The sequence below is a fragment of the Berghia stephanieae genome, chromosome 3 (assembly GCF_034508935.2).
Source record: "Berghia stephanieae isolate SIO BIC M18660-M18661 chromosome 3, UCSD_Bste_1.3, whole genome shotgun sequence".
Lineage (NCBI taxonomy): Eukaryota > Metazoa > Mollusca > Gastropoda > Nudibranchia > Aeolidiidae > Berghia > Berghia stephanieae.
In genome coordinates, this window is record NC_088362.1 from 23,994,941 (window position 1) to 24,018,246 (window position 23,306).

Sequence of the window (23,306 nt, forward strand, 5' to 3'; positions counted from 1 at the left end):
GAGTGTGACAATAAATTCCAAGAGCAAACATCTAATGACAGCATTCAAATTTTATTCATTCCCTGTGTAATAAAAATGGAATCATCATTTTATCAATATATTTGTTTTCCCTTCATAAATTTGATAACTACATAGTTTGTCTTCTCACTTACATGACTCGGTAGCGGCTCTCCTTAACTGATGTCCCAAGATGGACCAGAACTCCTCAAAGTTGATGCCGTAGGCGTATGTCGCAACGATGTCAGTCAGGGGATCCCAGAGTAACTTGAAATTCCAGAATTCGTTCCCTAACAAAAACAACAGAGGTGCCTGTGGAAACAACAATCAATTTAATAATTGAAATCTATTCTCATACTTATGAATATTCATTCCAATAAGACACCTGCTTCTATTGCATATATGTGACCCCTTATCTCAAAACGGTATTATGTCATAATGATTAAGATGCTGAAAATTGAATTTATTTCCAGAAATATCCCATTTGCAATAAGTTTGTATCTTTTATTGAAGAGAATGAATATCGTTTCTTAGAATGCTAAATAGCAATAATTCAAATTTTTGGCCAGTTTAGATTTAATTTTGGCTTTTTAGTATCTCGTTCATCTCGACATACCGTTTTGGGACCATGGGTCACATATCATCCAGACCTGCTACTTGAAAATTTAAAATATCGTAGTTCATAGGAGATAACATTAGTTGTCACTATGGTTACCTACATAGATCGACAATTTACCCTCACAAGGATTGGATTATACTTCAAAATCCATGAATTAAAGGAAGTCCAGTATCAACTTTCACTTTCAATAAGGTTATGTGACTTATTTGTTTGTTTGTTGCTTTAGGTCTCTTCCAACACAATTGAGGTTATATGAGAGACAGCTGAAACAAAAAAAACAAGCAATCTAACAAAAATAGTACAAATGTAAATCAAAATCATAACCTAAAGATATCATAAGCTAAATTATAAATAACCAAGAACAAACAGGCAGAAGATTTACAGGAAAAAAAATATCCCCTGTCAAAAATACAATCACAAACCAAAGAAGCAGGATAGGCTAGTAAAGAGAAGAAGAAACGACATCACTATCGGATCGTACACCCATGCGAACATCATAGGTATATGATTCAAGGGTGATGCTCCCATCCAACCACCCGCCTTATGTGACTTAGAGATGCTCATGAATTTCTGAGATTTGAGCCAAAATTTTGTAATTCCTCGAGTTCTTCAAAGTGGTAAGCAGGTCGGCATTATCTTTTATAAAAGTATCACATCAATAGCATTGGGAATCCAGTATATTGGCTATAATCAGGCAAATATATTTTATAATCAAGCAAATATTTTTTATAACATTGATGATATGTGCAACAAAATATAACTGTTATAATCAACCAAAAAGCTTTTATAAGTATAATGACAACATAAAAAACCAAGTATACCTGTTATATTCAAGCAAAATTTTCAATAAAAAGGTCAACATTTTAAAGACCGATTAAAATCAAAATTAAGCCAAAGAGCATAGAGAAACAGAAAATCATTTGCATTTTTTTAACCAAAAAAAAAAAAAAAAACAAAAAAAAAAACATAATAAATAAATAAATAAATAAATAAATAAATAAATAAATAAATAAATAAATAAAGATAAATTAAAATAGCTTTTTCTCTTTAAAATAAAGACAGAACAAATTGCTTAAGACCATGAATATGCAATGATTACAAAAGGTCGAAAAAGGAAAAGATTCCTACTTTTTCAAAATTACCGACTGGGAGACACTTAGCAACAACTTCAAAATTCAGTTTCCGTAATTGGACGAGTTTATCTCTGTATGTGTCAATTTGTGGTACGATCCTCTCTGCTTCCCAAAATATCTGAAAGATACTGTCTCTGGTCACATCCTAGAGGGAAATAACAGAAAGAGAGCTGACTAGTTATACATGATCAGGGCTGCCAACCTCAACACAAAAAGAAAAAGTGTAATATTGCTTGTGAAAGAAGAGTAAGATTTGGAGAAAAAGTGAACAATTTGAAAATGGAACCCTTGTCATATCCCCCCCCCCCCCACCCTTGCCGTTATGTAACATTGAATGTAAATAACTCTTATAATAAGTTTGTGTGGGAGAAAAACAAACTTCAAAAACGTTAAGTATAATTATAAACCAATGAAACAAACCATGTAAATCCATCTAACAATTAATTGTTAAGATACATTGTGTAGGGAGCATGAGGAATGCCAAAAGAAATGAAAAAAATAAAATTCAATCAATTTTTACTTTAAAATGTTAAGATTTGAGTCTCATAAGAAACGTACAATCTTACAAAGGAGAAAAACCATAGAACTATGCTTTTTGGTGTACAGCCCTGTATGATAATGAATGAGACTGGAGAAGACCAAAAAAAAAAAACGCAAAAAAAAAAATAGAGCATTTATGTAGCCCAATATCCACTAACGCACTCAAAGGGTTTTTCAGGAAGTCCCTAGCTAACAGCAACATTTAACATGTAGGACGAGACATGACACCTGTTAGGCGGTATTACAATTCTTTTTAAAGGACAACACTGTTAATGGCCAGGTACCCATTTTACACATGAGTATGTTGAGAGAATTTGAGTAAAGAGCCTTTTCCAAGGACTCAACTATACACCGCTCATAGCGGGTCTCGAACCATAAGGAATATGAGGCTTGAATAAATTAGTTTAGCAGCTTTAATGTTAACAATTGCCTGCTACCCCTTGGAGAGGGTAGTGGTGTATCACAAAGCACTTTTAAGTCGGAGATAATTCAAACTCAGTCACCGAAATATAATAGGGTATATCTATGGAGGCAGAGCCTATCCCAGTTTCTGTAGCAGGAAATGTACAACAGCTATTGCTTGCTCCCCTTTGGATAGGATGCTAGTCTATTTCTGCCAGATCTCATAGATCCAGCCACCTAATCACTACTGGGTGGACAGGGGGATCAGAGAAAAAACCCTCAACTTCACTCGGGATCGATCTCACCCACTCCCATTGCATGTGAAGTGAGTGCTCTGCTAACTGAGCTATTGCTACCCCCAAACATAATAGGGAAGGAGTTCTAACAGACAGCAAAGCAGAGCAGAGTCTGTCTCCATAACCAGAATCATCAACTAAACCATCAACATCAATCTTACAGAATATGTCTCCTACAACGATAAAAATCATTTTTCCTGATGTTACATTCATAACTTGACATTGGCATTGACCTTGACATGCAATAACGTTGGGGTGAACAAGAAGACCTTGAAAATTGAGTTTGAAGGTTAAATTATGAAATCTTGAACTCAATCCAAATGTTTACAATTAATTTTTGTAATTCTCATCACTGTGACATCAATGCAAATGTTTACAGTCAACTTTTGCAATTCTCAGCTATCAGGACCATTAAAAAAAAAAACCTGGCCTATAAGAGAACTACTTACATCACCACTGTCCGGCATGTCCACGGGGAACAGAGATAAAATGTGGCAGGTCAAAAGTCGAACCTGAGAAGGAAAATGAGAACAAATGGAGCAAAATAAAATCATATGAGAATTGAAGCGTATGAATTTAGAGGTAAATAAAGAGTTTACTTTAATGTAAAATGTGAAAAAGCTCCATCAGTAAAGCACTTGCTTCACATGCAAAGGGACTGAGATCGATTCCGGATGAAGTCAAGATTTTATTCTGACCCCCTTGTCACCTATTTCTTTCTCTTTACCCCCCCCCCCCCCCCCCCCTTCCTTCTTTGAAAATCGAATTTTAGAGAGGAAGTATGAACATCAGAATTATTCAGCAAAAAAAACAGAAGGGTTGGGAGGTATGCATAAGATACTTCACAAAGGTTGGCACTCAAACATTTCAATTTGCTGTTCCTAATATTGGATTTCCCTATTGGTGTTCCTTAGGTTATCCTCATTCCTTCAATACTTTTAAAACACAAATAAAAACCCACATGTTCAAAATGTAATCAATTAATGATCTGCTTATGAATTTTTAAAGTTCAATGGAAAGCATCCAGAGAGGGTAAATCGATATAATTAGTGTTATCTATTATTATTACCACTATTATTATTATTATCATTATTATTATTATTATTATTATTATTATTATTATTATTATTATTATTATTATTATTATTATCATCATTATTATTACTATTATCATTATCCTTATTATATTTATTACTAATAATATTATAATCAATTCACCATAAAGGTAATTATTATTTTGGTTTATTTTACGAAGAATACAGTCGAATGACAAATTGAGCAAACAGGAACATCAAGATGAATAAGGATAAGAAGTTATCCATTTCAAAACAATTAAAAACATTTTTTAAAACGGCAATTGGATCGTGTAACTTACACTGTGTAAATGAGAGATGAGGTTTCCTTTTAAAATAGAATAAGTGTCTTCAAGTCTTTTGGTCGTCAAAAGGCCGTTGCATGGAGGATACGACAAGTAGAGATCCACGAGCTGTAAGATTACCGGAGACGCAGGATCAACGCTGGATGAGAATAAAACAACAAATAGAACTATAACAAAACAAATTTTACAACAAGTACTACTTTAGAGCTGTAAAAAGTAATTAAGCAAAAATGAATATAACAGATTCAAAAAACAACAACAAAAGGACACGAAATGTTTCAGGCTCAAAACCCTTCTTCAGCCAACAACAACAAAAAAACATGAAAGCATAAATACATCACTATAAATCCAGATTGGTACTGAACCTTTCTCTGTCGTTGATCTGGTTTTTTTTTTAGTAATGTATTTATGTTTTTTTCATTGTTTTGCTTTTTTAATTCACGACTGAAGAAGGGTTTGGAACCCCATACGTTCCGTAGTATTTTGTTCTTTACCAAAGCCGCTCGATTCATTTTGGTATAACGCTCGCTTTGAGATCAGAAGGTCCTGAGTTTGAGCCTTGCTCAGCGCATAGTTAAGACCTTGGAAAAAGCACTTTATTCATATTCTCTCATCGTACTCGGATGTAAAATGAGTACCTCGCTGTTAACAGCGTTTTCTCGCCTAACAGGTGTCATGTCTCGTTCTACATGATACATGCTGCTGTTGGTCAGGGACTCTTGTAAAGCATGTTTAGTGGAATATGCCCTATATAAAAAGCTCTTTTTTGTTGTTTTTTTCTTCATAGTTCAATAGCTGTCAGTTTTACAAAAGGTCTTATTTCTAATACACACAAGCAAGATTTCAACCCTTCTTTCTATGAATTGTCACTTTCTTTTTTTTTTTTTAAATAATAAATTGCCGTCTATTTTCGTCTATTGGTGAAAGAATTCATTTCTTGCAGAAAAAAATAAATAAAAAAAGAAAAAGAAATAATTTCTCATATTTTCCTCTTTAGGTGAAAAAAAATCATTTCTTGCAAAATATTCACATTTCCATCCATTTTCCTCTTTAGGTGAAAAATCAGCTTTGGCAAATATTGGCTTGTAAAAACATCTGTATATAAGTGGCAAGTTTGCTAAAAGAGCATTTTACACATAAAACAATGAAAGTCATAATCAACAATTTGAAAGACAAACCTTAGAAGGTTGTAAATATCATCCACAGGTATTGGCATCTCGTCTTTCTCAGGTAGAAGGCGGATCAGAATTCCTTTCAAAACCTCATTCATCACAAACAGTAAGTCAGAGACTGGGAGAGGAAGAATACAAGAGATCAGCAATGACCATCAGAGGCATTAGGCCCAATTGAGCCGAGTTTATCCTGGTTAGTATAGCATGAAATAACAATAGTAATTGCCTACTACCCTTTTGAGAGGAGACTAGGCACGTAAAAGGCACTTTCTACCAAATCTAGCAGACCCAGCTACCCAATCATTCTAGGTGGACAAGGGGGAAAGAAAAAAAAATCTTGAATTCACCGGGATTGATCTCATGAGGTCCCTTTGGGTGTGAAGCGAGTGCCCTACCAACTGAGCTATCAGAACCTCTACTTACCTTTAGAGTGTTGGCCTAGAAAGACAAAAATAACCCAATCAATTCTTAAAACGAAGATACATTTTATATCGTTTCCTGGAATATCTCAGAGGTAAAAAGCAAGAACCGCCCCCCAAAATGGGCATCAACAGGAGAATCAAAATATATGAATTCTGGACCCACCTACAGAGGCAAATTTTAAACTAGCAGAAAGTACACACAAGGTACACACAAATGTAATTGTGGATGAACCAGATGTGCCAACTATTCTGAGAAAAATGAAGGGAAATTTTCAGGCAAAATTGGAATTTACATGGAGATGTGAAAATCATGATAATAATAGCAATAATAACAATAACAATAATAAATGGTGGCAAAGTGGCCGAGTGGTTAAGGCAGAGCACTGCGGCCCTGAAGGTTCCGGGTTCGAGCTCCGCTTCAGGCATTTTCGTCTTTTTCCTTGGGCAAGATTATTAACCCCCAATTTGCTCACTTGGACAACATGGGTGATTCCAGTTGACATCAGACATCTTGTTTGATGAATTATCTATATTCTTTCATGGAATGCCTAGGCGATGATATCTTACGACGTCTTGACAGGGGGGCATAATAATAATAATAATAATAATAATAAAAACAACAGACAGCAGTTGTTAGTATTTTTCCTAATCTAAACAGACACTAAGAGCTTTACATTGACATTAATTAGGTATTTATTTAAATTATACATAAACAAACAAATCAATGTAACAAGTGGGTTTTAGTTGTGTTTTATAAGTTTTTGAAATGATAAGGATGATCTAAGAAACACCAGTAGGGAAATCCAATAACGAAGAGAAGCAAATTGAAGTGATTGAGTGACAATTTTACAAATTAATTATATTAAAACATAAAAAAAAACACTTACTGTGTTTTGCATCGGATGTCTGCTTTATCTGTTTCAGTAAATTCTTCCACAAACCGATAAATGTATTGGTTAACTCTCTTATTCTGTAAGTACAAGGTGAATAAACAAAAAGGGGGATGATGCAATTTTTCCAGGAATAGTCGGAAAATAATTCATTGAAAATCAAACAAGTCAAATATTGAGAAATTGAGGAGAAGGCACTGGTGAAAGATAAAGACCTGAACTAATAATAATAATAATGATAACAATAATAATAATAATAATAATTTAAAAAAATTTTTTATAATCCAATATGTTTATATTGCGACTGTCCCATTATATTTATTACAAAAATAAAATAAAACTTTTCCAATGTTCCTAGTGATCAAAATAAAAAAATATATTTAACTTTTTAAACAGATCTTTTAAAAGTTACAAAAAAAAAAAAACACAAAAAAAAAAAAAAAACAACCATACAAAATTAAATAATTAATGATATATTAGCAATTACCTCAAGTGTGGTGCAATGACGACACAGCCCCATAATACATTCAAATCGTTCAAGATGCTGGAGGCATGAGAGGCATCTTTGATGATGGAGACCACCTGGTCAGCAAAGGGATAAGATTTGGTGGATCTGGCAGGATAAAAGAGGATCAGCTATGTCGTGTTAATTGGGAAAAAAAATTGCATCTTTGTTTTTATGGCAAACCCGTCTACTTGAAATGTTATAAATTTGTAGTTTTCAGAGGGAAGAGATAGAAGTTACTATAATTAACTTTATAAATTAATACTCTACCCTTAGCAGTATTAAATATACCTTCAAAACCTGAATAGATGCATTGTGGCACTATTAGTGACACTAAGCTGTTAGAAGCTGCGGACTAGCAGAACAGCTCCAAAAAAGAACACAGAACGTTTCGGGCTAAAAGCCTGTATTCAGCCAACAACAAAAATAATAAAAACATCAGTTTATCATTTAAAATTCAGACAGATGCAGAGAAATATTTGGATGGCAAATTTAGCTTACAACAGACTTTATTACTGGAAAATAGGGTGTATAATTTATTCATTTAGCTTACAACAGAAAATACAACAAAAGACACTTACAAAAAAAAACAAAAACCCTTTAATATTCACATTAAACAGCAATCTAAAACCAAACAAATATATAACAAAAATAGAACAAAGTCAAACAGTAAAGAAACAATTCAAGACAATCACCTCAGATACAGAGCATCCATGTTACAAGATTTCAACATCGACAGTTCTTCTCCAGTCACCGGACTGCTCCTCTTTTCCAGAACCACAAATGTGATAAAAGCTACGAGATCATCCATGACCTTTTTACCTTTCGACTGAAGGTCCAGATCGACTCTTTTGATACAAGACACGAGGACATCCTGAAAAATGGAATTGATTGAGAATGTTATTGGTGTTGAAAAAGCTTAAAGTATGAGAGTGAGACAAAAATAAAACAAACAAACCAACCCCACCCCCACCCCCACCCCAAATTTGAGCTTTCTTATAGCTCAATATGCACTTAACATATTCAAAGCTCTTTGCAAAAGGTCCCAGTCCAACAGCAACACAAAACATGTAGAACAAGACATGATTCAAGTTAGGCGACAATTTTTTTCTGACAGAGACAGGTACTCATTTTATACTTGTCCACAGTGAGAGAATGTGAGTAAAGAGCCTTTTCCAAGGACTCAACTAAGCATCAAGTGAGGCTTGAACACAGGACCTTCTGATCCAAAAATGAGTGTCATATCATTATACCACATAGCCGCACAAAGACAAAAACTGTGCGTGCAATACTAAGTATTATAAAACAACTTTGATTTTGGGGGAAACTCAATTTTACGTTAGCACCATAGCAAAAATATTACGAAGCATCCCTATAATCCTTAGTTATGCGCCCATATGAAAGGATGTTTGGCGCACTATAAATCTACACCATTATTAGTATTATTAATGCTTTGTAAAAATCTTAAGAGAATTGTTTTATTTTATCCAGCACGCATCTGGTTTTACTAAAAATGGATATCTTAACATGTAACAATATTCTAAACACAATGATAATTCTTAATGTCAAATCATTAAATCCAAGAACCAATTATTGGGGAAATAAAAAAATGGATAAGAAATAATATAGGTGAGGCCATTGAAAAGACAGAAATAATAAGATTCTTGAACTGAGGACTTTTTTTTCTCTCTGTCTCTCTCTCTCTTTTCACATAGAATTAATTGCCCTAAACTTTTATGACAAACCAGCTAAAATCACTTAAAAGCCGATACCTTCTCAAAGAAAGGCAACTCCATCAGAGAGATGACGAATGTTTGTATTTCTGACAAAGCAACTGGGAGATCACAGGCTAGAACCACCAGCTTTTGGGTGTTGACGCTGGATAAGCTCTCACTGCACACTCTCAACACCTTGGACACAGTTTGCAGGATCTCAGGACCAAGAATTTCTGGACAACACGGAGATTTGGCGATGGCTATCAAAACCTGTAATCAAAGAAATTAAAAATGTATTTGAAGCTCAATATGGAAAGAATGAAAATGACGTCACTCAGATCTTTGTAAATGGTTTTAACCAGCCTTTTTTATAATTAGTTCTCACTACATTGTATCAATCAAACTATAAATGTTCACGGTGACACATAGTTTTATGTGTTGGTGCATTATATCCAGCTGGCCGATGTTATGAGCTTTTTGGATAAACGCAATTCATCAATAGAAAAGACAATCAATCAGCATTGAAAATGTTGAAAGGCAATCAAGGACCTTTCATAATATCTAGTCTTAAATATAAGTGATTCTAAGCAAGGCTATAATATTATTCACTAAAAAAGAAAAATGAATATAACAACCTCAAAAAAGAACAAAATACTAAACATGAACAGCTTCAGGCTCAAAATCCTTCTTCAGCCAACAACAAAAACAAAAAACAACAAAAACATAAATACATTACTGAAAAAATCAGATTCGATAAATTTCTCTGCCGTCTTCTGGTTTTATCAGTGATTTATTTATGTTTTCATTGTTCTTTTGGCTGAAGAAAGGTTTAGAGCCTGAATCATTCCTAGTTTAGTAATTTGTTCTTTTTTGAAGCTGTTATATTGATTTTTCTTTGTTATTTTTTACAATCTTAAATATAGGAGACTGCACCCGGGATCAATCTCAGTTGCTTTGATTGTGAAGCGAGTACTCTACCAACTGAGCTATCGGGATCCCCTCAAATATATTATGAAGTTGATTTGGATACCTCTGATTTTAACAATTAAAATCCTACAAATGGAAAAGCTCCTTCCTCACCTCAGCTATCTTGTCAGGGTCTGACACGACTTTGCCTTTTTTGTGGAAAATCCAAATAGACATCATCCTCAACAATCGACACAGATGATTGATGTAAGCCTTCAAGTTTCTATCCGTGTCGTTCCCACTCTGTATCTCCACACACTCTGTATGAACTTTCTTGGTGCAGTCCTGTTGAGGAAAAAAAAACCATCAACATATCACATCACTCATTCACGCCTACTTGAACATTCCAAAATCAGTTTAATCAGTAACCAACATAAAAGTCATCTGTAATAAATGATAAAATTTCAGTGATACTAAATTAGGTTATGTCCGCAATGACACGACTGTGCCGAGAGGACATCCAGGTTTTATTGAGGCATGCGGGTGATCTTTTTGCTGTTGTTGACGGCCACCATTACAAGTTAACAATTCACTTAGCTATCATCAGTTTGGAACCGAGCAGTAGCCTTTATAACTTTAAGGAGAATTTTTTCTTCTTCTTCTCTTAACACCGCAGTAACTCTAAAACAAAAAGAAAAATTCTCTTCTCAAGCATTGCTGTGAAATCAATATCTGTAATTCTCTCTGGTCGCGTAGTGTAGCAATCAGTCTCCTTCAGAGAAGGATTACAGGAGCACGACGTGAACGTTTGCTACTTGCTCCCAAGTAACGGGCCAGCTGAGAGCAACACCATTACCACTGGTCTACCGTGCAGCAGGAATAGCCCCACCACACATCCGGAGGGAAACTCATGCCCAAATACAAAAATACAAACAGGAAATGGACCAGAGACACCCCCTTCATGACCACAATTGCCCCAAAAGCAGGCTCAAATCAAGAACAAGCTTCCTCACAGTAGAGAGCCTTCACCCAGACCACTCAGCATTCTTCCGCCTGGACAAATGGGTAGAATGGGACAAGACAGCAAACGATGCCCTCCAGCCCCCAACAGAAAAGCTCCCAGCAGGCACAGACCTCAAGAGAAAAGAATGGGTGGCGCTGAACAGAGCTAGAGCAAAGGTGGGAAACACCGCCACCAACCTCTTTAAATGGAAAATCTCACCGGGCACTGAATGCCCATGCGGTCACCCCAGACAGACCATGGACCACATCCTGTCCGAATGCTCGCTGGGACCTCACTGCACCAATGCTGACCTGAGGGAATGCAACCAGACTGCCCGGGACTGGCTGACTCACTGGCGCGACAAGATATGATGAATATCTGTAATATCTCTTCAATCTCCATAAGTCCATAAATATCACCAAATTTCCGTAACAATCCGGGACGATTCATAAAAGTAGGAAGATATCACATAAGATATGTGACCCCTTTATCTCAATACGATATGATATCAAGGCGGAGCTGCAACTAGGCCGTAGCAACATTGTTTTGTGTGTTAGTACTTTATATCCAGCTGGCAATATGAGTTTTTTAACAAAGCGCAAAGCATCAATTTTGTAGAAGCAAATGGCAGATATGAATTCTGATATATTACAAGTCTTGTCAAATAGTTTTCTGTCAACTGTCTGGATCTTAAGTGATGTATCAATGTTTGTTTATTGTTTTTGTAATTGGCTGAAGAAGGGTTTTGAGCCAAAAATGCTCCGTTTTGGTATTTTCTTCTTTTTACAAGCTGTCATATTAATTTTTGCTCATGACTTTTTTACAGTCCCTAGCTTCTGGCAGAATATTTTGGGATCAAAACCCTTCTTCGGCCAAACAACCATCCAATTGGATTCAATAGTCTGATGTCACGTCGCCCATCGTGGTTCTAAACAAAGAAAATCGGTACTTTTTATTCTTCATGCTGACTAGAACTTTTCATATGTCTTGTGATCAGAATGTGTAAAAGTCAAAACATGATCATATTTATGTTTTTCTCCTCTGGATACACTTTTATGCTCGCCTGAGGAACATTTCATAAGGGCGTCTGCCATTGTTCCGATAGTTTAGAGCCAGTTACTAAGTTATCATGCGTCATTATGAGGGAAGTGACGTTACGACTGTAGAAGCGTATTACTTACGAGCAGCAGAGGCCAAAACTGAGCACATGTGTCTTTGTTGCCATGGTCAGCACAATCCTGCATCATGATGGTCACTGCTTGTTCCACCTCAGACCGTGGCAGGTTGACTTTCTTACCATTGGGACTCCATGGACCGAGTTTATGAAGAATCAATGGAAACACCTGCAGGACAATAATAGAGATTGTTCATACAATGAAGACACAAACAAGGTTTGAAGGGAAATAAGAGAAACAGAAAGAAAAACAAAAAAAAACAAAAACCCAAAGATAACAGGGTTGCCAATTCAGGAGGCAAAAATTTCCAGAACGTTTACGCTAACACAAAAACTTTATTCATCCATCCGGATGTGAATCCAGGACAAAAGCAGATGAGAAGAGAATAAATGCATGTGAGATGAAGTGTTACAAAAGGATATTGATAATCCCATGGACAGCTAAGACATCAAGAGTGGGCCTTAAAGATTGTCAGCTTATATCAGCAATCAAGAAATTGAAGCTGTCATATTTTGGCCACATCAAAAGACAGGCTACAATAGAAAAGCTTTGCATAGAGAGTGCCTGTGACTTCAAGCGGATCAGAGGAGAGGCCAATGAAGACATGGTCTCAAGACATAGCAGGCTGGATGGGAAGAACCACAGAGCCAGGACTCATGGCACAGATGAAAACACAGGATGTCTGACAGGCTGTTTGGGTGGCTACATCCAATAAGGATTCATCTTAAATAAAAAGAACCACAAATAAATTGGGTTTACAAACATGAACTACAAGAATGAATAAACGAGTGTTATAAAATATGTATTTACAGAATTTGATAAAGCAATAAAAAATAAAATTTTCTTTTTTTAATTACAGTCCAAGCCAAGTTTCCACCATCAGACAAAATAATTGTTTAATTTTAAACCATTTAATCTGACAAAACAAATGATGTTTATGTAAAGATCTGAAAAAGTGTGTATGAAACAGTGCCAGATAAAGAAAAAAAACAAACATAAAAAAATCCACCCCAAAAACTCAGCCTGCCTCGACTACCCCAGTAAAAAATGAATTGTCAAAACAGACTGTAAACAAGTCAAACATGCAATAATTCAGATAAAAAAAGATGACAATTTTAATCTCTTTAAAAAAACAAAAGCCGTTATCAGACCAGACCGGCCTACTATTACAAATAATTCATAGAATTACTAAATTTTGGCTCAAATTTCAGATCTCCATGAGCATCTCCAAGTCATTAAGACTTATTGAAAATGAAAGTTGATGTCACACTAAATAATTTTAAAGATTTTGAATTGTTATTTAATCACTGTGAGGGTAAAGCGACTTCTATTTCTGTCTCCTAAAAACTATGAATTTATAAAGTTTCAAGTAGGCAGGTCTGCCTGATTGAGCAGCCGTACAAACCTCAATGCCAGTGGTATGAAAATGACCACGGACTCCCTTCAACATTTCAAAGAGAAGCAATCCCACTCCATCCGCCAACTGAAATACACAATAGGAAAAAGTTATGTGTGTATATGTTTGTGAGTGTTTATGTGCATGCATTAAAATATATATATATATATATATATATATATATATATATATATATATATTATATATATATATATATAATATATATATATATATATATATATATATAATAATATGTTGTAGTTGTGTGTGTGTGTGTGTATGTATTTATTGATTTGTTTACATATTATTTCTTATTGCCATTGTGAAGCACTATTGAGCATTGGAAATAGATAATGGTGCTATATAAATTTCCCATTACATTACATAATATCTCAGGTAATGTAATAGACAATTACAAATGTCTTTAGTTGAATTTTAACTCCGACCTTATGGTCTACAGGTGATTAATTTATCACTACACCATCATGTCACCCATCTAAAAATTATTCATCAACAATGGGGGAAATTCAGAGCATTTATAAATATCTACAAATAATAAACACTGATTGAAATTTCATTGGCGTACACCACCTACACTTACAATATAAACAGTTGGCTTAAAGTCAACTGCATTCCCTAATAAATAGTGAACCTAATTGTAGACGCACAATTTATCTGGTATCAATCATCGATCCAATGAAGCCTTGTCTATTTACTGTTTGTAATGATGGGCAGGGCTGCCAACCTCAACACAAGAAAAAGCGTAAAATTGCTTGTCAAAAAAAGTAAGATTTGGAGTAAAAAAGTCCAAATTGAAAATCAGTCATCTCACTCCCTGCTGTCAGGTAAAATTGGAGTGGACATAAATAATTCTTGTAACAGGTTTTTGTGGGGGGAAATCTTCAGAAACGTCAAGAATATTTGAAAATAAAATTAATAAACAATAAAAACAAACCATTTAAATCAAACAATTAATTGTTAAAATCTTTCATGAAACATGGATACTGCCAATAAACCTTTATGAAAAAAAAAAAGAATTAAAATAAACATTACTTTAAAATGTTAAGACTTGAGTCGCATAAACATTTACAATCTTTCAAAAGTTAAAAAACATTACAATTATGCCTCTTTGGTGTACAGTTGGCAGCCCTGTGCAAATATGCTTGTTTGGCATAAAATTGGTAGCCTGAGTAGGTTGACCGACACATTGAGAATTTCTCCCTACACAATGTAAAGAAAATAAAAGTTAAAAATGATTTCTAATGAGTTTCTTACCTCTGGTGTCAACTTGAGTGTTTTGAAGAGATAATTCAAGAGTTCGTTTTTCTTTTTGACCTAAAAGACAAATAAAATGGACAAAATATGAATCAGACATCAATCGTGAGGACAAACTTCATTGACCATCACACATTTTATAGAAAGTCACAAGCATTGACATTACTGCTAGACATTGGAATATGGTTTTGAAGAATGAGTGATTTTGAGAGGAAATATATATTTATTTCTTGGAAAAACTAATGGCACAAAATGAAATGTGAATATCATATATTAACACAACAAGCATTGAAACAAAACTAATCTATAAATAAATAAACTTTATTCATAAATAAGGAAATTGGATTTACAAACGTGAGTTACAAAAATGAATAACGAAGCATTATAAAAAGTATTTACATAATTTTACACAAGGATAGAGCTGATAAAATATAAATAAAAGTAATGGTAAAATAGGGAAGAAAAGGCATGATGCACACTTTCTACCTTTTTGATTCCTAAATCTCAGGAAGTGTGTATATAACCAGACATGTCCGGAGCACTAATAATGAATAGATTACATAATGAATCATAAGGTGGCATAACTATTTTAGTAGCAGGATGTATAGACAGCTTCTAAGAAACACAGGACGTAAAAGAGTAAGGATGAATGATCTTAATTGATGACAAGCATATATCCAGACTAGAAAATAAGATGACATCACTATGAAACCAAAAGATCATTTACACAAGGTATATTCAGTCCTCCAGAAGAGTGGTTTTACACTTCCAATGAGAAAGAAACCAGTTATTTGACAGCACACTTTTCTTCCCCATTACACCTATACTATTAATCTAATTCATAAAGATAAATGATATTTCATATATAATAAGTAAGCATTGTATGATATATAGAAATACAAGTGAATTTCATACAATCGTCTTTGGTATCAACAACGAACGAAGAAGAAAAAACAATTTTTTACAAGAAATAGACGGGTATTGAAAGAATTAAAATGAGTCTTGAATTTAAAAGCCTGATGCCTGTGGGGAAAAAGACTGCCAATGTATCTCGCTCTATGCTTGAAGATATACTATTTGGCAGCTTCTCTGGGATATATTTACACAATTTGACAATGGATGAGCAATGCAAAATGTCGCCTGCTTGATGTTTGAAGAAATAAATAACAATCGTCAAATGGAATAGAAACTTCAATGGAATCAACCAGGGCTGAGAATGATTGATTACAAAAAAAGGAGGAAATTTTTCACCACCACCAGAGTACAGCATTTAACTTTTAATTAAATTGAAGCTTCCATCCTGTATGACTATTATCATTATCATTATTATTGTTATTATTATAAATATTGGTGGTATTACCAATGTTGTATTTTTTGTGGTTATTATTAATGATATCATTTTATTTTTTGGTTCCATTTACCTTTTTTTTTTCACTTTCATGTATGTTGTCATCAAATTGTATGAATTATTGACAAAAGCCTAAGTTTGAATAAACTTTGAAACTATTGATATTTATGACAATGGATGAGAACCATCATCACGAATCATTGCAATGTCCATAACTTCACTGTCTTACCTTCCGAAGTAAATAAGCACAACTTTCAGCTGCAAAAACCTTGATATAATCCTTCTGGTCATTCGTAATCAGTTGGGAAAAATACCTGTGGAGAAAGAAAGAAATCAAAACTTTTTTTTATATTTTTACCATTAAAAATAAAAAAATAAAGAAGACAATACAAAAAACTGCTTCAACTATAAGACTTAAATAATCCAAGTTTACTGTTTAAGCGGGAAGTCACGAACAGAAATGAATTTAACAGCTGAAAAAAAGAACAAAGCACTAAATAGCCAACAACAACAAAAAGAGCAATGAAAACACAAACACAATACTAAAAAACCAGTTCGACGACAGAAATATTCTATACAGAGAGGATGTCCTGAATATTTCTTTGTCGACAATTTGGTATTTTTTAGTAATGAATGTCAGGCCTGTAAATGGTTGGTGAAAAAATTGTCGGAACTTTTTGAACATGCAAAAATAGACACAACAGGACAAAAATATGGACACAACACAGATATGACACGTCAATTGACTAGTCAAATCATGTCACTTTCCCCTACTTATTTATAACGAGGTCCTTATTTTATGGTACCAAAAAAAAAATCCCAATTATTTGAGGGCCCAGGTCTGAGTTAGTTGCAAAATGAAAGGAAGAGAACAATTCCTACCCTTTTGAAGGATGTGTATCTCGTGCTTGACACGGAAAGCTGCGTATCTTCGCTACTGTTTGTGTTAAATGTTTACGCTGATTCTTTCGTTTATTTGGAATAATTCTTATAGATGAAGAAGAAGAAGAAGAAGAAGAAGAAGAAGACGAAGAAGAAGAAGAAGAAGAAGAAGAAGAAGAAGAAGAAGAAGAAGAAGAAGAAGAAGAAGAAGAAGAAGAAGAAGAAGAAGAAGAAGAAGAAGAAGAAGAAGAAGAAGAAGACGAAGAAGAGGAGGTGGTGCGGTCGTGTGAGAGCTTTCGAAGAAGAATATATATTTCGAAGAAAAATAATTATTTCGCATTATTTTTGTTCCATCTCACATCCGGACGGAACCAATAAAATATAGAGAAAAAGATATGAGAACTGGAGATATGCATGTGTGTCGGTAGCAAAATAGAGAGAAACCTTCCGGTCCGGTTCGACACACTTCTGTGCGTGAGTTATTTACTGACTAGGTGTGTGTGTGTGTGTGAAGGTGTGAACTTCGCGACCTCTCTCTCACTGGCTGTGGCACAGTAGCGGAGCGTGTAGGTGGCATGATAATATTATAGCTAACGGATAGACGGCAAGTTTTGTTTTGTCTTTGATGCGACAAATAAAAAGTTCCTTTTGTTTTTTTATTTTAAGTCGGCATTTGAAACGGAATAAAATCTAATTTTTTCGAGGAACGAAATAAAAGTCTTTTATTTTCTTTTTTATTGGTTCTGTTCTTTGACGTTATGAATTTTATTTTTCCTATTATCTTTTTTTTCTTAAACATTAGCACTTATAGAGCAAAATCGTACTGTCGGAAATCCGACAATAGATGGAAGATTTACAGGCCTGGAATGTGTTTTCATTGGGGTTTTTTTTGTTGTTGGCTGAAGACTGGATTTGTGCCCAAAACACTCCATGTTTGATATTCTGTTCTTTTTTTAAGCTATTATCTTCATATTTGCTTATTTTACAGTCCACATCTAGCAGCTTCGTATCACTTTTTAAAGGACAAACTTACCCAAAGAGCTGTTTGAAATCTTTCACCAAAAATCTCCATAACATTCGGAACAAAAGGGCGAGGGTCTGAAAAATACTCTCCAATACTTCTGGGTCATCCCTCTCCTGTTTGAGTTTAGCCACGAGAAGGGAGAAAAATTCTGGCAGATGTGGAATGAAATCTTGTTGGAGATCTCTGGCCAGCTGGACAAGAAGTCTGGGGTTGAAAAAATAAACAAATTAATGGCGGTGACAAAAAGGGGAAAAAGAAGAATGATTGCCTTTCAGCCTAATTTCTACTGCATCAACCCCTACAATTACAGCAATTCAGATGATAACGTCATTGATAGTCTAGCTAACTCCTGAGTTGGAAACCTGCACCTATTTGTCCCAAACAAACATAAACATTCTCTCACTGCCAGTACACTTGATTGAGGGAAATGTAATATTTTAAACGGAAGAAATTCCTCTTCTGACTAAAAAATCGCAGATTTCAGCGGATCCGAGGAAAACCATCAGCACTGTTGAATGTAACCAGCACAGCAAGTGTTGAATTTAAAAAAAAGGCCCTTTACTCGCATTCACCGTACTCAGGTGTAGAAGGATTACCTGGCTGTTTACAGAATTGTCTCTATTGGAGAAAAAAATTCTACAGGTTAAGAGCTGTTGTTGGATTGGGTCTCTTTGTAAAGCGCTTAGAGCACTTTCTGGGATATTGTGCTTTATAAATTCTTAAGTATTTTTTTTCCTTTTAAAACTAATTTTGCCAGTCACAACTTTTTACAATATGAGAAAAAAATGACATATGTAGAAAGTTGCTATGACACTAAAGTGATTATTTAACACCCATTATACATGTGATTTAGCTCAATTCAAATTACGGTTTTGTCCGCACCATTTAAACCCATGAGTGGGAAGCGGGTTGGGGGGATAAAGTGGCTGAGTAGTTAAAGCATGCACTGTCATCCAAGAGGTTCTGTGTTTTAAGCCAAGCTTCCATCAACTTCTTTCTTTTTCTGTTTAAATTCATACAGAAAACATCTACATAACGACCAACTTTTCAAAGAGCTAAAACGGGAGGACCCTAACACACAATATTGTCATGACGCATAACAGCAGACTATCACATTATATGATCTAGATTTTTTTTTTAATAAAATTTTTTAATCGAGCTTTTATATAACGCAATATCCACTAAACGTGCTCAAAACACTTTACAAGGGGTCCCTGGTCAACAGCAACCTGTAACATGTAGGACGGGACATGACGCCTGTTAGACGATATTACAATTTTTTGGGACAGAGGCAATGCCAGGTACTCATTTTACACCTGAGTACAGCGAGAGAATGTGAGTAAAGAGCCTTGTCCTAGGTCTGGACATGCCAGGGATATTTCCATACTCATAAAACAGTCACATTTTTCTTCTTTAAGATTTTCTCAGATTGTTAAATCGGGACAGTCCCCATTTCATCAGGACAGTTGGCAGCTATGTATGTGGTTTCCTCTGGAAAAAAAACAAAAAAAACAAAACGATGTATAGACCTAGTTTTGTAATCATAAACCTCGAAAGGAAAATGGATGAAACCAATTCATATACAAATTTGCTACATACTCTTCCAGGGCTTGCAATGCTGAAGACTTTGGAACTGCTAAATGATTTTTAAGTGCAGCCACAATTTCTGTCTGGAGAGGAAGAGAGAGAGAAATAAAAACAATTAAAATAAACAAAAGAAAAATTAAAGAAAGAAAGAAAGAAAGCAAGAAAAATAAGATCGAGAGAGAGAGAGCAAGAAAAAAAGAAAGAAAGAAAAGAAAAAAAAAAGAAAGGAAGGAAAGAAAGATAAAAGAGCAGGAACAGAAAAAAAAAAAAAGAAAGATAGAAAAAAGAAAAAAACAGAAAAGAAAGAAAGAAAAATAAAATCAGAAAATCTTAAAAATTGCATACAAGCTAAAATTTGTATGGTACAAAAAGTTAGCAAGATGTTTTGCACACTAAATCATGAGCTATTATGAAATATCCACTAAACGTGCTTAAAGTGCTTCGCACATCATTACATTATTACAATTGGAAAGATACTGTCTTCAAAAGAAAGAGAGAGAGAGAGAAAGAAAGAGAGGAGATAGATATAAGATAGACAGAGATAGAGTCATTGAGAGAGGGAATTGATTTGACATAAATCACTAAAAGAAGAAAACATTCGTAGACACACACACAAAAAAAAATGGATGACTGGATGTGGAAGAGAGAATAAAACCCTCTATGCTTACTTTATGATGTACAAGCTGCTCATACGACTGGACTTGATCTGATATCTCTTGCCGGAAAGTAGCTGTAAAGTAAAAAGAAAATGACACGCATTGGTAGTTGGTTGATGAAATCAAATTATTATTTATAGGTGTTGGTTGATGAAATCAAATTATCATTTATAGTTTTTCGGTGATAAAATCAAATTATCATTTATAAAGTTGTTGGTTGATGAAATCAAATTATCATTTATAGTTGTTGGTTGGTGAAATCAAATTATCATATTTAAAGTTGTTGGTTGATTTTTTTTTTACTTACTAAATTGATCTGTGAGGTCGAGAGCAGTCCATTTATTCAAACATTCACCAAAATAGGTACCACGAAGCTTGAAATAAAAATTAGAGACAAAAATGAACATTTTTAAAAACATCGTCAAATATAAAAAACTTGAACAGAAAAAAAAATAATCTATATAACAGTTTTAAAAATAAGAACAAAATATCTAACACAGATCGTTTTGGACTAAAAACCCTACATCTGCCAATTGATATACATTCCAGAAAAACAATCTCTCTCAACATCAACAACACAGTGTGAATTCTAAAACATTCATTTATCTTCAAGTATGTTATATGTATTTTAATTGAAATCTACAAGATAACAATAACAAGAAGGTTAAATAACAATTGAAATCTACTCTACAGGATAACAATCACAAACTGGCAACTTACCGGATCATCTTCTACCCTCCGAATGCGATGAATCACATCAATTGTGATCTGGGAGATTCGATCATTGAAAGACACAAACTGAAAGGTCAAAGTTGAGAAAACATTAAAATCCACCTATCAATGTAAGCATTTTCTACCCAAACTTGTATAGACTGATCAGTACCTGAATTTATAAGATTCAAAATTAAAAATTAAAAATAAATAATAAAATAAATTTCCTTTATTCATCCCCATGCGGAAATTTGTCTTTAGGGTCTATTCACAGGGAAGACTGGAATATCCCAGGCATCAGCTGCAAAGTGAGCTAGGACGAGGTGACTTGCTCAAGGCCACACAGCTCAGCAGGTGATTGAACTCTGTACCTTTTGGGTAAGAAGCAAAGACCGTACCGCTGAGCCACGCTGTCCCACAAAAGGCCTTAGGATCCATGACTGCAAATTTGTAACAATAGCAAAAGGAAACCATGTGGTCATCTTAGACCAATCTTCTGATAAATGCTGTTAATGATGGGACCTGGCAACAGATTTCATTCCCCTAAATGTCTCGGGAAGAAGCTGTAAAGCAAAAAGAAAATGACAGGCATTGGTAGTTGGTTTATGAAATCAAATTATCATTTATTGGCTCCAATTGGGAGTATTATTGAGTGCAGTTGGCTACTCTCCCTATTTAATTATTTAATTTCGGAGTGTCTACGTACACGGTAACAGGGCACCTAGCACCAGGATCTACGTACACGGTAACCTTGTACCGCGCTTTGGGAGGGAGGAGCAAAGGTGGTATTGAGCTTGGTGCACAGTAACTTATGACCTTGATTTCTTTCATTCCTACTCCTATTCCCCCCCCCCTTGTGTTTGTTTATGTGTGTATGCGTGTGTGTTACAGGCAGAACGTAAGCAGGAGCTGGGCTGCCAGAATGCCAATTGCCTGATTAAATTGGCCAAACAGAGAATCTATAGTTTGGTATTAGACACGCACTACCCGATATCTTGGTTTTTAATCCATTAGCCTAGGCCTAGTGAGAGACAAATCCTACATGTATTTGCAAGTTTTCATTTCACCGTGAGATGCGAAGTGGAAGGGATGACACTATGACAAGAAAGAGAGAGAGAGAGAGAGAGGGGGGGGGGGGGGGTATTGGAGAAAATGAAAGAAGGGTCGCCTGATGACGTAGATCAAAGAGGGGTGTTTTTACGATATGTGATTCGTGCAATTTTAACCTCAACGCTGATTTTTTTTTTTTCATCCAGATAATAGTTACCCTATTGTTAATGCAAAATAAATCGTTTCCACCAATTAAGCTATAATCGCATAGCTTGTCTTTCTTTTAATGATAACATTAAGACTAAGATCTGGTGTTAGGTTAAAGTAATAATGAATCTCACTTTTTATGGGTTAAATTGTATTGTTTGATTTTTTAAAATAACACACACACACAAAGAGCGAGGCACATCCACTGCTTGTATTGCAGCAACAAACCAGTTACCGGAGTTACGGTGTACGTAGATCCTGAGCCTGAGGCTAGGTGCCCAGTTCACCTGTACGTAGACACTGACACTGCCATTTAATTTTGGCAGTTTGTGTGTGTGTCTGTGTACTGGTATTCGCGTGTGTTTGCTTGGCTCTGTGTTGTGTGTGTGTGTGAGGGGGGGGGGGGGGTCAAGGTTACATTCATGCAATGCTGTGCTCTGAGTGAGACTGTTTGGGCCTGTGTCCTCTATTATTATTTGACCCCCTTTTAGACTTTTAGTCTCTAACATTTCTGCAAATTTTTACACATTCTATATTGTTTTATCAGAGTATTCTGGATTGTCTATTACATTATATACAGCAAAACATGACATAGTCATAAGTTGATTCCGCTTTTTGCCGGTTTTTGTTTTCGTATTCTGATTCCTCTAGGACTCTAGGGCTAGGGGCTATTTGGGAGCATCATTAGTCATTAGAATCGTGAGGCTCTAGTTAGACTGTTTGAAGCGAATGTTCTTTTTTTTTCGAGGGGGGGGGGTCGTGGATAGCTAATTACTTAATACTAATAAAATAAGAAGTAGAAGAGTCGAGTCACGATCTCCCCGGCCAGGCCATTAGAATTATAAGTAGTAGGGTCGCTGGTTCGAGACCCCATCGCCGCCATGAAGTTTTATTCTCTGTTGTCTTCTGGCACTGTCCTACTCACTTCATTTATTGTTATTATCAACATAAGTGCCTGCTCCACTCACTTTTCTGAATTAAAAATGCACCCCTTTTCATTCTGAGAAAAAACGAAAG

General features: G+C 35.0%; 1 protein-coding gene across 1 annotated transcript in view; it reads right to left on the reverse strand.

The window, feature by feature from the left end:
• The window catches only part of LOC144967393 (small subunit processome component 20 homolog), a 75,077-nt gene that overhangs the window by 51,513 nt on the left and 258 nt on the right, over nt 1–23,306 (reverse strand). Inside the window, exons 2-20 of the mRNA XM_078904535.1 lie at nt 21,042–21,119; nt 20,629–20,695; nt 20,334–20,395; nt 19,678–19,748; nt 18,088–18,282; nt 16,402–16,486; nt 14,825–14,884; nt 13,559–13,636; nt 12,160–12,321; nt 10,150–10,320; nt 9,127–9,339; nt 8,050–8,228; nt 7,337–7,462; nt 6,847–6,929; nt 5,544–5,655; nt 4,363–4,504; nt 3,437–3,499; nt 1,745–1,894; nt 153–309 (exon numbers count right to left, since the gene is read on the reverse strand). Of these exons, the coding sequence (XP_078760661.1) occupies nt 153–309; nt 1,745–1,894; nt 3,437–3,499; nt 4,363–4,504; nt 5,544–5,655; nt 6,847–6,929; nt 7,337–7,462; nt 8,050–8,228; nt 9,127–9,339; nt 10,150–10,320; nt 12,160–12,321; nt 13,559–13,636; nt 14,825–14,884; nt 16,402–16,486; nt 18,088–18,282; nt 19,678–19,748; nt 20,334–20,395; nt 20,629–20,695; nt 21,042–21,119 (2,254 nt within the window). The remainder of the gene's footprint in view (nt 1–152; nt 310–1,744; nt 1,895–3,436; nt 3,500–4,362; nt 4,505–5,543; nt 5,656–6,846; nt 6,930–7,336; nt 7,463–8,049; nt 8,229–9,126; nt 9,340–10,149; nt 10,321–12,159; nt 12,322–13,558; nt 13,637–14,824; nt 14,885–16,401; nt 16,487–18,087; nt 18,283–19,677; nt 19,749–20,333; nt 20,396–20,628; nt 20,696–21,041; nt 21,120–23,306) is intronic.